Source organism: Lycorma delicatula, chromosome 8 (assembly GCF_047948215.1).
Source record: "Lycorma delicatula isolate Av1 chromosome 8, ASM4794821v1, whole genome shotgun sequence".
NCBI lineage: Eukaryota > Metazoa > Arthropoda > Insecta > Hemiptera > Fulgoridae > Lycorma > Lycorma delicatula.
Window position 1 is genome coordinate 23,199,194 of NC_134462.1, and position 18,669 is coordinate 23,217,862.

Sequence of the window (18,669 nt, forward strand, 5' to 3'; positions counted from 1 at the left end):
ACAAAAAATCTAATCGAGGCAAAATTATTTATCTGTAATAAAGCGTAATATAACTACTGTGAATTTAATTTTTAAAAAACATCAAACACGGGCGTTTAATAATAATAATAAATATATAATACAAGTCTTTATCGATAATCTGTTACTTTTAATTATTAAATCTCCAGTAAAAAAGTAGTTGTATGAGAGAATAATTATTTTTTTAAAAGTATTACTCCTTTATTCAAGTTACGTAGAATTTCACCTGAAAAACTTTTGGGAAATATAAATTTTCAATGTTCTTTTTAATTCTTTTCGATAAGAAAGAAAGAGTAAAGCTATCGTTTTTTTATTTGAAAGATTATTTATGTAACTTATCGGAATAAATATTGAGTAAGCAGCAAAACTAACTAAATCGCAATTAACTACACAAAATTTAATTAAAAAGTTACTAATCCTTTTGTGATCCGGTATTATGATGTCAATTTTTTTATTAGTGTAAAGATAATAGAAATTAAATTTGTTAGATATTATTTTCTGATAGATAACCGCATTATTGATATTAAATACCAACAAGTTTCAGATAAAAAAAAAAAAATATATATATATATATAGCCTGCAGGATGATACCGATATGATAATATAAATATATAAAAGAGAATGCGACCTTGATGTACGACTTTTACTGCAGCAGCGAAAGTGTAAATACCAAAATGAAGGCTCAACGAATAGCGAGACATATATCTTTTCTAAACAAGTGCAACCGAAGAGCAAGTAAGAAATTTGAGCGCGACTGTCTTTAACGCTAGCCGATCATCTCCCACGCAGGAAGAACTTCCTGTCAAACACCCCTTCCTAAACGTATCGCGTACAGTTTCTTCTCATATCAATTCCTCCCCACCATTAAATCTTAACTACTTTTATCACGTATTAAATATTGCTATTACAAGTGTATCAGTAGCTATATAAGTGATCCAGTTCTTATGTGAAGTCACAGTGTATGTTATAGTACAGTATTAGTAAGAAAGGAAGGAAGGAAGGAAAGAAGTCAAAGAAGTCATTTCAATAAAAACATGGCATCCGCATCTCTGACCTTGGTTTGTATTATATATATGATTATTTTTATAATTTACTTTTTTATAACATTAAATAGTTACTTAAAGATGATTATAAATATAAAAACAAAATTACATTTAATAATTTAATGGGAAAAATTAAACTTCGTAGTTTTCATATAGAGATAAAAAAAAATTGGTTATTTATTATTATTATCATTAAAATAATTGCAAATTAACAAATTTTGATAAAATAATTTTCTTTATATTATTAATTAATGCATATTTATTTACATCTGACATGATTCATCCAGACGTTTAAAAATAAAAATGATTATTTTAGATAATGTACATAAAATAAATTTAAATTGCAGGTTACTTCATTAAAAGATACAAACAGAAAGATTATTAATCATAAAATGAAAATGTAACTTGTATAACAAAAAAATAGTCGAGAGCTCAAAATATTGGCAAAAAATGAAATTTACAAACCTACAAAATTTAATGAAAGTAAAATTATTACATTTTATATAAATAATTTAGTTATTACGTAAATAATAACATAGATTAGTTAATCGTGTAAACTGATATTTAGTAAATTAAATGTTAGCTTATTCTTATGATTATATTTATGAATGAACAATAATTTTATCAAAAATCTTATGTGGACACCACATAACTTCCTTGTATGCCTAATAAATTAAATATATATATATATATATATATTTTTAAAAGTACATAAAATTTTATTTCATTAATAACTTCTAATTTTTTCATTTTTTTTTAATGTTATTGAATTATTATTTATTCTAAAGAACGTTTTACAATCACAGGTTAATAATTATTAATAAATCAATAAATTTAAATTTAAAAAAAAAAAGTTAAAAAAGGAATGAAGTCGAATTCCTTGTGCGATAAAAATATTTCATTAATTAAAATTTCATTTGGCTATAATTCTGGAATCAATGAAAATAAATACCACTTATGATATTTCGTTGTAAAACTCTCAATGAGGGCTTATTACTGCAAAACTCAAAAATCCAAATTTTTTAGATTTTGGGCTTTTTGGAAATTTTTGATGAAGTCGATTGCAATCAAAAAGGGAGCTTCACAACCAGATGTTACAACAGTTCTAAATCCAAAATTTCAACATCCTACGGCTAATCGTTTTTAAGTTATGCGAGATACATACGTACAAACGTCACGTCGAAACTAGTCAAAATGGATTCAGGTATGTTCAAAATTTTATATTTCCGTTGAAATCTGAAAACCGAAATATTTCGCCATCAAAATACTTCCTTTACTTCGTACAAAGAAGTAAAAAGAATTGTCACATATTCTTAAAATAAATAACATTCACCTGTGTCAAACCAGAGAATAGAACTGTTTACGGGTAGTGCAAAACAATAGTTCGACTTATGAGAAAGTAGTGCCATTTTTACCAAAGTACAATAAACTGCCAAACCATTTCAAAAAAAAAATCCTTCCATTAACTGATTTAAAATAAATTAAAAAGTTTTTTTTATAGAAAATATATGATACTTGGATTAATTTTTAAATAATAATTAAAAAAAAAAAAAAAACTAATTTCTTGTATCCGGTTCAATGTTTAGATAAATAAGTACTAAAATAATTCCACATTTCTTATTTATTTGCAGAATAAATAATTAATATGGTATTCAATCACTTTTATTTTTTAATCAATTATGTATTTTCAGATGCTATTCAGATCAAGGTTTTACCACGGTGTTTCTTAATCCATCCAGGCAAATTCTGGAACAGTTCCTTTTTACTTCCTTGTACGAAGTAAAGGAAGTATTGTGATCGCGAAAAATTTCAGTTTTCACATTTCAACAGAAATATCCATTTTGACCATACCTGAATCCATTTTACTAGTTTCAGATCATAAGTGATAAGTAATTTTCGTTGGTTCCAGAGTTATAGCGAAATAAAATTTTAATTAATGAAATATTTGATCTTACACGGGGAAGACACATCAGCTTAAATCCAAATTTAAAAAAAATGTAAATATATTGATTTATTAATAATTCTTAACCTCTGATTGAAAAAAAAATGTACGATAAATAATAATTCAATAACAAAAAAAAAAAAAAAATATCAAAGTTATTAGAGAAATAAAATTTTTATGCAATTTTCATTTCAAAAAAATGTGTATATGTAATTTAATTGGCGTACAAGGAAATCATGTAGTATACAAATCAGATTTTTTTTTATTTGTTAATTACATTAACTTTAGAATAAAATTGTAACCATTATACAAACAGACAACGTATTTTTCGTTTGTTCCTGATAACCGCGAAAACTACTGAACCAACCATTACAAAATTATACTGTAGCTTACTTATGACCCCCGGAATTTTTACCACAGTTAAAACCTCCCAATCTCACAACTATAGTAATGTAAATAAAAAATAAATAACCTTGAACTTCTTTTACTAAATTTAATGTCGTTGTCTATATCATATTGTCTTTATCATAATGTCATTGTCTTTATCAATATCGACTTCTTCAGACAGTTGTTATATGATTTACTAAATTTAATGTCATCTATACAAAATTATTTAGTATTACTGTGGTAATATACGAAAAAACAAATTAGTTTTATAATAAATTTAAAGGCAATGAATACTACTTACACGTTTACGAAAGTTTTCATGGTTTGATGAATATTAAATTTCGATATTAATATCGACTTCTTTAGAAAAATTTTAAGTGTTTTGCTAAATTTAATGTCACTATCTAATCCATCTGCGACCTTTTCTTTTTATAAGCTTTTATTTAACTTGCTTTAGTTATAATCAAATCTTGCAACTGCTATATCTATTGATCTATCGTATGAATATCAATGAAATTTGATTCACGTATGTAATTTCGATGACAATCATATTCATTTTCATTTTCAATAACGACGCGAGGAGACGGAAAGGTCTGCTGAAACCTCTCCAGTTGAGACTGACTAGCTACAAGTAACAATCTGGAAAATGCACCCACTCGCTTTCTTTGTACGTGTTCTCACGTAGTTGAAGTTCATCTTCGAATTATGCTTGTAATCTAAACCAAATTGAACGCACTCTTTCTGCTAAGAGTTTAATTTTAATTAATTATGAATTTTTATTTAATGAATTCATAATTACGATTACAATTATAATAATGTTAATAATTAATAATTTTTCACATTACCGTCAAAATGTCAAAACTTTGTGCAAGATTTCTAAATTTTAATTTTTATTTTTAATCTTATTAACCCTTAAAGGTCATCTTGGTGCAAATTTGAACCATCAAAGAATTAAAACTTGAGTTATTTTATTACAGAAAAATAAAGTATATATACTAAACAACCTCATTAAACAAAAAATATATTTTAAAATACAGCAAATGTCTATAAATATTTATTTGAAAAGATTGTTATAAAAACTGCGCCACGCTTTTATTTAACTAAATATTTTCATTACTTTTAATTTTAAAATATAATAATTATTACATTTATTTATTTTTAATTTATTGGTTATTAGATATTTATATAATTTATTTTTTACTTTTTAGAGGAGGGTTTTTCTAATTTGTTTCCTTTTTTTATTAATGGTAATATTAATTAGATTTTTTAAGATTTTTTATATGTAATCATATATATTTTTGTATTTTTTTTTGTTTTTTTTGTATTTTTTATTTTTATTTTACTGCCTCCGGGAATTACCGTTCAGGTATTATTTCAGAGGATGAATGAGGATATTATGAGTGTAAATGAAGTGTAGTCTTGTACAGTCTCAGCTCTACCATTTCTGAGGTGCGTGTTTAAATTGAAACCTAACCACCAAAAAACACCGTTATCCACGATCTAGTATTCAAATCCGTATAAAAGTAACTGCCTTTACGCCTTTATTAGGACTTGAACGCTGGAACTCTCGACTTTCAAATCAGCTGATTTGGGAAGACGCGTTCACCACTAGACCAACCCGGAGGGTTAATCTAGCGTCTACCCGCAACTCAACCTCACGCGACTAAAGTAGCACTGTAGAGTTTTATATCCTGAACAAAGAAATTCTATCAGGGTGAGCCATACACGTAATTGCCATAGATTCGATTTCAATTTGCTATTAATATTTTCACAATGCCTAGGTGGGCGAGGTCATAAATAGTAAGAAGAACGTCTAGGGCTAGTAGAATTTATGATCGTAGACAACATGAATCTACTGTAGGAAATTATAGTTCCTTTATTTTATCATGTTTTAGGAAATTGTTTAATTTTACTGAACGGTTTTATCATCCAACTTAATCTATTTTACCCAATAAGTTTTGCGATTTACTCTGAGCGATTACTCTGAGAACAATAGCCTAAAAACCTATTTCCAATTTCTGTAGCTCGGGTGAAGCCGCGACGGGGATGTTAGTTTTTTTATAATCCATAAAATTTTATAATTTTAAACAGAGTTATTATTAAGTTATTAAGAAATTAATAAAATCAATCTTAAACATTCTTATTGGATAATATATAATTTATAATTTTATTTTTATATAAAATTTAGGTTTTGAAATAAAATATTTTTAAAAATAATAAAATATGTAATTTCAAATGAAAAAACTGATAGTATAAATTAAATAATTCCATTTTTAATGAAAACTTTTGAAAAAATTGAATAAAACTGAAATCGAGAAATTTTAATTAAATTACATTTCTAATGTTCTAATATCATTTTATTAAATATATTATTAACAACAAAATTGATCATTAATATTACAAAAATATTCCTTAAAAAATTAATTTTTTATATTATTATACGTAAAAAAAATCTGATGTAGTCACCTTAGTAGAATTCTTGTACGCCTATTAAATCACATGTACACATTTTTAAAAAATGAAAAGTACACAACATTTTATTTCTGTTTCATTAATAATATTTGATAATTTTTCAATTTTTTTTTTATTGAATTATTATTTATCATAAATTTTTTTTTACAACCGGAGATTAATAATTATTAAAAAATCAATATATTTAAATTAAAAAAAGAGATTTCTGAATGAAACCGATGTCCCCTTTTGAGTTCTAAATATTTCATTAATTAATATTTCATTTGGCTATAACTGGAACCTATGACAATAAGTACGACTTATGATAGATCGTCTTAACTGTATTTCAACGATTCTTAACTGTTGTAAGAGGGCTTGTTACTACAGTTAAGAAAAAGTCCAAAATCCTAATTTTTTTTATTTAACAGGCAAATTATAGAAAAAAAATAAATAAATAAATAAATACTAAGGTAATTTAACCTTAGGATCAAAGAGTTCAGTAAAAGTATAAAGCAAACAATTAATTTGAAAAATAAAATAATGTAGAATATTTAAAAATTATACAAAATAATTATCGTTATAACTTATATAACATTCAAAAGATTAAAAAAAAATTCCCTTTTGGCACGCCGGAAGGCGGAGGTAGATTTCACCGGTGCTAAGTAGGAGGATAAAAAAATGTCCACCTTAAAGTTAAGAAAAACTTCAAATTTTCTCAACGACAATGGTTGCATGTGAAAAAAAGTTTTACGTGTTTAGCATACGACAAGCCCCATCTTCTTACAATTCCAGCAACATTTGGTCATCCCTTGCTGTAACCGTTGGTCATATAAAAAATTGTTTCAGACAAAAAAGTTTTAGGTAATGTTTACAGGACTAACGACAACTTTATGACAACTTTAAACCGATTCGATACTTTGACTGGGGAGGTATGATTATTTTTTATCTTCGAAACCTCATTTTTTCCAACCCCTGGGCCAATGGTTGGTGATATCAAATAACTTTACTCATATAAGTTTTAGATCCTTATCCAAAGAATAGTAAGAACTTTAAACGAATTCGATATTTTACTTAATAAGAAAGTTATAGCGATATTTTGTTTTTTCGCAAACCCCCCCTCCATTTCCATCCCCATGACCGAATTTGTCCGAGATTTTGGGTCATTAATTTTGTGTATCAATTTGAAAGTGATTGGAATAAAATTACAGCAAGTATCGTATCCACAAGAAAGTGAAATAAATATATATATATATAAATCTTTGAAATGACGGTGGTTTTGGGATCTGGGAAATGTGAAACGGAAATGGGAAATGTGAAATGTCGAAATTTTACGGAAATCAAATCATGGTACCCATTCTAATAGGCAGCTTTTTAATGAAATCTATCTAAAAGTTGACATTAAATAAATTTATACATTGACAACATTTTTATTAAGTTGACAAATTATTATTACAGTAAACTTAATTATTTTTTAACGGAATATAAAATTTATTTTGTAAACAATGATAAAAACACCAACCTCAAAATAAATAATAAGTTGAATCGACATATTAAGAACTTTAAAACAGTCAACCCATTAATTTAACCGTTCACTTTTGGTGAAATAGTAATATCTAAATTTTTATCCACAACGTCCCAGGTTCATCGAAAAAGTTCAAGTTTACGGAGGGCATTAATTAAAAAGAAGGTAGCAATTTTTTTTTGCTACACTTTCTTGGCACTCATAATCCGAAAACTGAATTCTCGAACGATTCGAACAATTTTCCGTTACAGCTGTTTTCATTTAAATTCAAAATTAATATAAAAAAAAATATTTTCACCTAATTTTTTTAAGAAAGTTTTTTTTTTAAATCACCTGAAATGAGGTAGAAAATAGACTTGCAATAAATTTGTAAAGTTGCTACATTCTCTAGGAAAATACAAAATTTGTTCATTAAATCTGAAGATATTTAATGAAAAACAGTGCGGTGTACATACGAACATCGATCAAGAGAAATGTTTTTTTTTATTTATTTATTTTTTTTTTTATTGTCATAATGGACTCTTAAGGTGTGGAACGTTGAGATCTGTCAAAAGTCTGGTGGTGGATTATTTTTACTTTATGTAACAGTATTATATATATTATAAGTAAATGAGTAAGTTTGTGGCGGGTTCTATGGTTCTATCAGTCCGTTAGCAACTGCATCATGTGCGAACCAACCGGCCGACTGGCGTCAAAATTTCAGGATACATTCGTCTGCCCTAGAGTAGTTTTATGCCACAGATTGAGAACCTTCTTTTTTTTAACCTCCGAAACCACCGTTAGGTATTGCTTCAAAAGATGAGTAGAATGACAATTATTCTAGCGTGTTAAAATGCCATGGCAGACCGGGATCGAGAACCTAGTTTACTTATGGGTGAAGTTTTTCCGTCTAAAGTATATGTAACTGTAGTTATTACTATTTCTTTGTAATTTAATCAATTTTCAGGTTTCTATAAAGCCTGAGTACTTTGTTATCTATTAGTATTATTCTTATTACTCTCACAACCATGAAGGTAATGAAGAGAGTGGGGGGGGGGGTTCTGGCTAATCTAAAAGGGCAAAGGAAGGAAGTCCTGACCGGCTTAGTATTTTATACACACACACACACACACACACACACACACACGCACGCACGCACGCACGCACACAGTTTCAGAGAATATTGCTAAAATAGCTATGTTAAAAGGAAAAGTATGGTGATCATATTAAATATGATCACCATACTTTTCTTTTCCACCACACTTCGATTTTCATCAGGGATTTTAGACAAAAATTTATCAAAGTGAAATTGTTACCTACAATGGATACATAAATAATAGATTTTTTTTTGTCTATTTTCTTTCAGTTTAAATATTTTTTTTTCATACTTCATCAACATTTTATCAAGAAATGTTTACAATTTTTTAAAATTACAGATCCCGGACCTAATACTTAAAAATCCTTTTTTCTTATTTTAACGTTTATTGAGGGGGGTGTTTGGATTTAAAGAAATGTTTACTTTTACAAATTTGTTAACCTTAACCTATATATGAATATTTTTGAAAAAAAAAGTTTCTTAAAATTTATTTCCAATCTCTAAAAAATATGTATATTTTTGTCTCTACTGTTTTAATTTTTATTATCGATAGCCGGGAAAATCAAGCAATACTTAGCCAGCTTTTTTTAATATAATAACCTTTAAGTTTCGTAAAGAACAAAAATTTCTATTTTTACTTTCCCAGTAATCGATCCCATTGATGCCCCATCATCATAATTATAAAAAAAAAGTAACGCAACCGGCCAAAATTATGGATTTCGTAGTTTTTTCAAATGACGATTTATATTAATAGCTAAATTTTAACTGTTTTGGTCAACGGGGCTTTCGAGATGAGGCAAAAGCTATATAGAAATAATGTTAAATATCTCTCGCCAGTAAATCTGTTCGATTTTTAAATACTGTATTTTAATAATTACTTTCATCTTACTAAAGTTCAATTTTCTGAGACCGCTATACATTTTTATAACTATTTTTTTTTTTTTTTTGCTTTTTAGGACTAAAAGTCTTGAAACATCGACATTTACGAACACCCTAATACTAATTTTGTTCTACAGCTGTAATTTCTTTTATAGTTATGCTAGTTCAGCAGTAATAGAGCTATACCCGGGAAATTAATAACGAAATCATATTCTTTACGAAACTAAAAGCTTTTTATCAGTAGTGATTGTAATTTGGATCTACTAATAAAAAATCACAATCCAGTACATAGAAAGACTAATTAAAAGAAAGAAAAATAATGCTTAAGTCCTATATATATATATATATTGAATGATAATTTATTTCATAAAAACTAATTAAGTAAATTAACAAAACAACTTTTTTAATTTAATAGGTTCATGTATTATTTTAATATATTTAAAATTAGAAAGTAACTTATAAATTTTACTTTTGATTAATTACGGACAAACTGAAACTCCCGTCTGATGTCTTATAATAGTTCTTCTAAATTAAAGAAAAATATTTACATCGATTTTTCATTAGAAAATTTGATAATAATTTATTCGCTTTATTTTTTGTTTCATAATCATTTCACCAATCTCAGACATTTCGTAAACGGACTAAAACTTTAAATATATTTCAGTAAGATTAGGGAAATGATTCGTTTTTGTACTATTATTATTTTTACTTTTCCGGCTATCCAATAAAGCAGTATAAGATAAACAGTTATGCGTGATCTTTTCAGAAAATAACCAAACTTACTTAATTACGTACTAACGGAGATATTTAGTGACGTGCGGTTGGTAGCATTGTGTTCCGCATAACTTCCTCTGTAACAACATGTTCTTGGATTGTTGATAACTCATTTATTTGTGTTATTGTTATTTGAGTGCAACTTGTTTAAGTGTTAGTAGCGATTTTTGTAATGTACGATTTTTTGATGATCGAACTTTTGCCTCAATGTCGTAGCTGTAAACCCAACTTTCATCTCCCGTTATGATCCTTTGCATGTATCTTTCATCGCCAGCGACATGTTCAAGTTGCCGACATACGTCCACTAGATGTTCTTTCTGGTGTTCGGACATCAAACGAGTAACAAACTTTGCTACAACTCGATGCAAATTCAATTTTTCAGTCAAAATGTCATGGCATTTAATCAACTTGAGATGCTAAGCTCTTCTGCAAGTTCTCCAACAGTAAATCGGCGATTTTCACGCACCACATCGTTGATTTTTTGAACGTGGGTGTCATCAGTTGAGGTCAAAGGTCATCTTCAACCGACAGACGACCAGTTTTAAATCTTGAAAACCATTTTTAACATGCGTACGACCCAGAACATCATCTTCATAAGCTTATTTCAAAGGTTGAAATGTTTCTGTGAAAGTTTTCCCCAGTTTCACGCAAAAGTTTACGTTGTATCGTTGCTCCCGAAAATAGCACAATACAAAAATCGCTACTAACACTTAAACAAGTTGCACTCAAATAACAATAACACAAAAATAAACGAGATATCAACAATCCAAGAACATATGGTTACAGAGGAGGTTATGCGGAAATAAAATGCTGCCAACCGCACGGCACTAAATTATTTCCATAGCCGCGTAATTAAAAATGATCGATTATTTTCTGAGCAAACCTAATATAAGGGAAATGTGTGCTAATCGAATCAAATTTTTCATGCGAGGTTTTTACAGGTCATTTCAAGACTCTCCTGTAACCAAAAAATTTCAGATGGATGTATGTATGTTGGTCAGGGTTTTGGTTGATATATCCAGGCTGAATAAACCAATCTGGATGAAATTTTGCACGATGGTTTCTGTGTATGGGTCATTGATGCCGTTCAATTTTGATAACAATTGGTGAAGTGGTCAGGGAGGTACAGATCTTACGAGTTCTCATATCGTAAAATTTCATCCAAGGTAGAAAGATCTTTTACACATAATTTAATGTCGCTTAAAATACTTTTTTACCCAGATCCCTATACAAATTTTAACAAAAGGGATAAACAAAAAAAAACGTTTCTTATTTTTTGTAGTTTCTGGATCAAGTTACATTTTTGTGCTAATTAGATAATTCCATTACATTAGTATGTCATTTTGTTATGTATATTGGCAATTTCATTAAAGGGTGAAGAATAATAAGCCCAATATTTTTCCCTTTTTTCGTCATTTATAGTTTCTCTTGATATCTTCAAACTGGACTAACCGACTTTGATGAAATTTTGTACGACTTTTAAGTATGGATCAATAATCAACAATTAAGCAAGAGATGGGGAGATACACGATCATTCTGAGTTCTGCATCTCAAATATTACTCAAGAGTAGAATAATTTTTTTTTACATAGCTCTACTTCTTTAATGTTACACAATTCTCCAATTAAGCAGGATCTGTCGAGACTTGGTAGCCAGAGTCGCAAAACTCTTTCGTTTTTTAAAGTACTTTCTGAGTGAAAAATGCCAAAAAATTATTTTTCGTTACGAGAACGATTCTGATTGCTAAATATATCAATGGCATACAAAAATTATTATGCTTAATTAAAACAGTACTTTCTACAAGTTTCTTTTAACCAAATCTTGTCTTTACATAATATTATTTGTACCAATAGAAAAACAGACGGGTAAACTTACTTAATGGGCACAAGTAGAAATAATAAGGTTTTCTCTATTTTTTTAAAACAAATTGTGGTAATATTAAAACAAAACGTAGCTTAGTAATTCTACCTATCAACGAAAATAAATTAATAATATAATTTTCAATTAAATTTCTGATAACTACAAAAATAAATTATCTTTATAAGAGATAGATTCAAAAATATTAAAAAACAACACGATTGCCGAAAGGAAACATTACTGACAAACACTGCTCATTTTTGTTCTGGTTTGGCTCCATCGTAATTTTGTATTATACTAGCAAATAGTCAGTTTTAATTTTGAAAATCGGGCGATTGTTTGCAGAGATATTATAGGAACCCCACTGCACTTCTTAAAACAGCGCTTCAGGGGCACCACGTTTGTTACCAGTAGGTGATGTTTGATCTAGCCTCGCACGAGGTACTCGCATCATCTCACCACTAGCCTCACACGCAGTCCTCCACGAAAAGCCCATTATTATGAAACAGAAATATTTATTATATATATGGTTTTTAATTTATTTAATATTATTTTATTTTTTTTAACATAAATTTAATTCTATTCCTTTTTTATTATTCATTCGACTGATTCGAATCATTCACTTGAAACCGATAGAGGCACAGTGCACAGAGATAGAGGCTCATAATTCACAGTTCATTAATTCAATTCATTAAAGTTTGTGCTTCAACCAGCAAATCTCTATGTATATTTGTGTGTGTGTGTAAGTGTGTCCTATGACACTCCCGGTAACGTAAGGATTCCAATGCGGGGTCATAATATAAATCGGTTCAGTTATTTAACTGTTATCTGGAACGAACAAACAAACAAACATACACTCTAAATACATTACACTCCTTTTTGGGCAGTCATATAATAAAAGAAGAGAATTATTAGTTAATATTTAGAAAAAAAATGGATTCTTTATTTAGCGGGAGAGAGTCGTTGGCGCGCATCCGGCCGGCGCATTACGTGGTCGCTCCGCGCCAACAGCAGCAGCTGTACTGACAACTAACGCAACCTCACACGAAGACACCCAAGCCAACTCATTATCAATATGGCTAGCGTTTAAATTTCTATTAAAAACTATTAAATTCTATATTTACTCAGTCCTTGAACCTATTTTAAATATAAAAGCACCAAAATGTTCAGAAAAATATTCTCCGCACACAAATATTTCTTTTAAAATGTTTCAGTAAAATACTTATATTTTCACAAACATGAGGATACGAACGCCATAAGAAGCATCAACAAATAAGAGCAAAAATAAAGAACATGCTTATACATGATCGAACATACTGTCCGTCAAAAAATCATTTGATTTTTTTTTTCTTAAATTTTTATAAACAATAAAAAACGGTAATAATAATTATAAAATAAATTAATAAATTTTACTAGGATAATTCATTCATCGTAACTGATCTTAAAAGACAACTATTTTGATACAAATAAATCGATACTGAAAATACTACCGATTATCGATTTAGAATTATATATATGATTTTTTTGTGGCCTTTTAATTACAATTAAACATACATATATACATATTTATATAGCCTATGACACTCACCTAACATAAGGATTCCTCCAAAGCGGAGTCAAACATCTGAATCGGTTTGGCCGTTGAGCTGCTACGGTGGAACGTACATATATACACCCTAAAACATTACACTCCTCTTTGGGCAGTCGTGTAATAATAATTCAATTAGAATAGTGATAAAGTAAACAACCATTGATTTCTAAGTTTTAATCTTACATCAGATGCATTCGTACATCACGTCAACATTCTCATTTATAGAGGCAAAGATAAAAGATTTATTAAAAAAATAATAACCTGCAAATACTCAAGAATCTTATATTAGACAAAATTTCCAAACCATAATAATTCTTCATTCATAATTTTTATTTATTTCCACTAATATTCAAAAACAATATCCTGTTTATTATTACTATTAAGTGTATTTTTTGTAAAGTTAAAATTTTTTTAAAATATATATAATTAAATTCTTTTTAAAATTCCTATTTTTCTATTAATTTTCTATTTATAAAATAGAAAACTTAGCAAAAATACATAATATTTATCAATTTCTAAGTATAATAAAAAGTAAAAGATTCTATGTTATTTAAATTAAATTGAAAGACATCTGTTAATTTTTAACTGGTTTTATTTTAATATTTATGCAATCCATTTCCATAAAATATAATGAGCAAACCATTCATTTCATTTATTTAAAAAAAGAAGAAAACCCCGAATTAATCAATTCCATTAAAGGCAATAACAAATTAAATACAAGACAAAAATAAATTTACTAATTCCAAATGTTATAACTTTCACAAAATTTATAAAATAACGTCTAAAATGAGACATTTCAATTCTAATTTCGATTTTCTATTTTTAAACTACTTAAATAAAGTTTATTTATTTCCTTAATAATAAATATACAGTGTTCATAAAGTATGTTAATCTATACACAACTATTAAACAATTAAACATAGAAAATAAAACTTAGTAAATGCTTCTAAACAATCTATTTTTCGATATAAGACAATCGCACCCCCCGCCCACAATTTTCCATGAAGAGCAATTAAAAATTTATAAATGGAAAGAAAATTGTACCATTTAAAATGTTTTTTTTTTTTTTTTTTTTTTTAATGGAGAGGATACCATTAACAGTAGCGAAACCATTCGAAGGAGCATCGCAAAACAAAAATTTGTCGTAAAAAACTTTTCTCTTTTACTTTACTTTTGTCGTAAAAATCTTTACTTTTAATTTAAATTGCGACCTAATTTAACTTTTTATTGCGGTTTTCAAAAATGACCTACATTTCTTAAATTAACATTAAAAAAATCAAATTCAAAACGAACTATTCGATATTATTTGACCACTATTTGTAGTATACCGTAGGCCAGTTCTGAAACTAGCTTTAAATAATATTAAATAGCCGTCGTGTTGAATGAGGATGTTTGTAGGCTGAAATTTTTATGTTATAATTAGTTGTCCAATATAATAAAATAATAAATATCATAAAATATATTATAGTAAATAAACTTTAAAAAAAAGGTTTAAAAAATTATATTTTTAAATTTTGTCGTCACCCAGCTCCAATATTGCCCCTAAAGGTTTTTTTAACCACTTGCAATAATGCTATGTTTAGGAAGACATAAAAACAAATTCGGTTAAAAAATATGCAATAAATAAAAAGATGAATTTTTTAGATTTTTTGGGAAGGGGAAGAATTCTGGAGGCGAATTTTTTTTTTTAAATTATAAGATAAGCACGTACGCGTGTAGTGAGTTTAAAGTAGTTTTTTGCAAAATTTTGAGAAAATTGACTCCAAAGAAACTATCTACTCCATCCTCTAGGAAGATACTGATCCCAAACGTTATAAAACAAGTTACTCCATAAACACGATGAAATTTATTTACAAATAAATAAATTTCATCAAAATCGGTTTACCAGTCAAAAGTTATTAAGCATTAAATACGCCAATACGCGTATATTACCTCCACTTTTACCTATTTGTTGGGGTCCTTGGGTCACGAAACGTAGAAAAATGCAAAAAAAAAACAACCCATATCCTATTTTTTTGCTGATCACTACAAGGCTCGGCTGATAAATTTTGCACACTAGCGTGCTACATTGGGACGAAAACTACTATCAAGTTGGGCGTGACAGCACATGATAGCACGCTGAAATCCCCTCTACAAACCTGCGATAATGCGTTGAAATCCGTTTACCGGTTTGTTTTCAATAGCAGTTAAAATGGAGTGGAGTAACGGCCAATATGTCAATATGGTTAAAACAGAGCGCAGTGATCGAATTTTTAACAGCAGAAAATGTGGTTCCTACGAATATTTTTCATCGTTTAAAAGCGGTTTACGGTAGTAAAACTGTTGACAAGAGTACTGTAAATAGGTGGGCGTTGAAATTTCGCGGATGTGAAGCTGGTAAAGCGACGATTGAAAAGATACTTCGCAGCGGACGACCAGTTTCTGTAACTGACGAGAAACATCGAAAGGAGGTGTACGATTTGCTTCGAAGTGACCGGCGAAATCACCAAGCAACGAATCGCTATTCAGTTAGGCATATCTAAAGAACGAGTACGCCATATTATCGAGCAACTGGGTTACCGTAAAATCTGTGCACGATGGGTGCAGCGCAAACTCTCTAATGGCTCTCCGTAAGATGAAGTTTGAGCCTACTCCGCATCCACCATACTCGCCGGATTTGGCTCCATGCGACTTCCACTTCTTCACTCATCTCAATAGGGGTTTCAAAGGTAATCATTACACCACGACAATGAGGTGAAGGTGAGGTGAAGGAAGGTAAGTGGCCGCTTACATCCGAGAAAGACCACCAGAATTTTTCAGTGACGGAATGCAAAAACTTGTCAGACGTTGGGAAAAGTGTATCAGTGTAAACGGGAATTATATTGAAAAATTAATAGTGCAATTTGTAGCTAAGGTTACTTTTATTCATTTTTTATTTCATTTCAATATCTCTTTTCATTTCCAAGCTACGCATATATGTACAAAAAAATTCATCATCCTAGCCTCATATATTTTCCTTCTTGCAGCATAACTACATTACTATGATGTCGGGAAAGTAGAACGTATTCTTTGATTTTCTCGCAAATAAAAAAGAAACCGTAAAAACCCATGAATGAATGTTTTATAAATTTTACGCACAAATGATTGATAATTCTAATGATATAATTAAGTTATTCTGCGATTTTTTTTTCGACACAGTTATCCGCCAAGTTGTATGTCGTATATATATTATAATAAATAAATATTGTTTAATTTATAATAAAATTAATTAATTTTCACCCTCTTTACAGGTATTCTTATTGGTATCAGTATCGTACGTTTTATGTGCTCCAGAACCGGGAAAAAAGTAAGTAATTATTTAAGAAATAGTTAATATAGTAACAAATACATCACTAATAAGAAGTTTATATTTTAAGAGTTACACCTTATGAACAGCTTGAATGAAAATAAAATGCTTTTAAACCATTTTAGAGAAAAGCATTTTCTCTGCTATTTTATGAATTGCAATCTATTTCAATAAATAAAGGAATTACGGTAAATTATCATAAAATGTACCCTCTATTTTTTTAACTGTATTCACAGTAACTGACGTAGCGAATAAGGCCTTATATTTAAATATATATATATACCAATAGTCGACTTTCACGGGATCCCTCATCATCAGTCGCTACAGAATTCTACAATTACATCAACAAATAACAGAAACAAAAAAGGAATAAAAATTTAGGAAACATAAACCATTAACAAACAAAAATTTTTAACAACACAACTTCACTTCTATACCGGAATGATATCAATGTGAAGTCACACAACTACGTTCTCAAACACTGTTGCCAACTGGTAAATCAACTATGTCTTTTAATTTAAACATCATCCTCAAGCAGATCTTATTTTTGTTTAAATTTATAAACATATTTTTTAGGTAAACTGATATTATTGTTGTTAAAAATTTCCAAATTTCTAAATCGGTCTTAAAATCAGCAATACTATGACTACATTGCTACAATGGTTGGCCATATTAGACACACCTCTTTTTCTGTTTCTATAATCATTGTAATGTTCCATAAATTAAAAAAAAAGAAACTGTTAGTTTTACTCATATAAATTTTATTACATTCATTACATTTAACTTTATATATTCCCCTTAAATCCTCTCCGTTATTTTTATTATTCCTTAAATACTTTATAATATAGTTTTTTGGTTTGTAAGTTTTTAACATTTATTTTTATCGTAAACGTAAGTAATTTTTTCTATTATTTTATTTGTACAACTGCATTCTAAAAAAAAATTATTCATAATATCTGTGTTGCAACTTTGTAAAACTAACATTGTATTTAATGTTTGATTACCTGATCGACTTCATTTAGAATTTTTTTTTAACGTTTTACTTTGCATTTGATCATTATTTATTACTGTAAATTTTTATTTCAAATAATCAGGAAAATATTAAGGAAATACCAAACCTGATATTTCTTGATGGATATTTATTTATTTTAAATATATAATTAATTACTAAAATAATTTTTTTTTTTTTAATTTTTCATGAGAAAGAAGAAAGTTAATTTAATATAAAACAGTGAAGTTAAACGAACTTATTTATTAACTATTACATATAAAAAATAAAACATCATGCAATTTGTGTCGTAATACACAAAATACATAATACAACAGATAATAATCAGGATTATGATACAAATGCTGTAATCGTAAATCATAAACCGTAAATCGTAATAGCGTGACTACACAGGCACGGTCAAGGTTTCCATCAGTCGCGCCAGGAATGAAATTACTTTTTTTCTTTTTCTGTTTAGCCTCCGGAACCACAGTTAGGTAATACTTCAGAGGATGAATGAGAATGTTATGTATGAGTGTAGCCTCGTACATCCTCAGGTCGATCATTTCCGAGATATGTGGTTAATTGAAACCCAACCACAAAAAAAACACCGGTATCCACAATCTTGTATTCAGATCCGTATAAAAGTTTACTAGGACTTGAACCTTACAATTCTCGACATCGAAATCAGCTGATTTGCGAAGACGCATTCACTACTATAACAACCCGGTGGGTTAAGAATGAAACTACTTATCTAACATAAAAAATAATAGTTATCTAAGTTTATGAATGTTTTTGATGTAATAACAAGAAAACAT

General features: G+C 28.5%; 2 protein-coding genes across 2 annotated transcripts in view; one reads left to right on the forward strand and one right to left on the reverse strand.

Moving 5' to 3' along the window:
- LOC142329161 (uncharacterized) overlaps window positions 1–18,669 on the reverse strand; it is a 488,476-nt gene that overhangs the window by 331,611 nt on the left and 138,196 nt on the right. The gene's annotated exons all lie outside the window — the stretch shown is intronic.
- LOC142329386 (uncharacterized) overlaps window positions 989–18,669 on the forward strand; it is a 33,810-nt gene continuing 16,129 nt past the window's right edge. Inside the window, exons 1-2 of the mRNA XM_075373947.1 lie at window positions 989–1,076; window positions 16,808–16,863. Of these exons, the coding sequence (XP_075230062.1) occupies window positions 1,053–1,076; window positions 16,808–16,863 (80 nt within the window). The 5' untranslated portion in view covers window positions 989–1,052. The remainder of the gene's footprint in view (window positions 1,077–16,807; window positions 16,864–18,669) is intronic.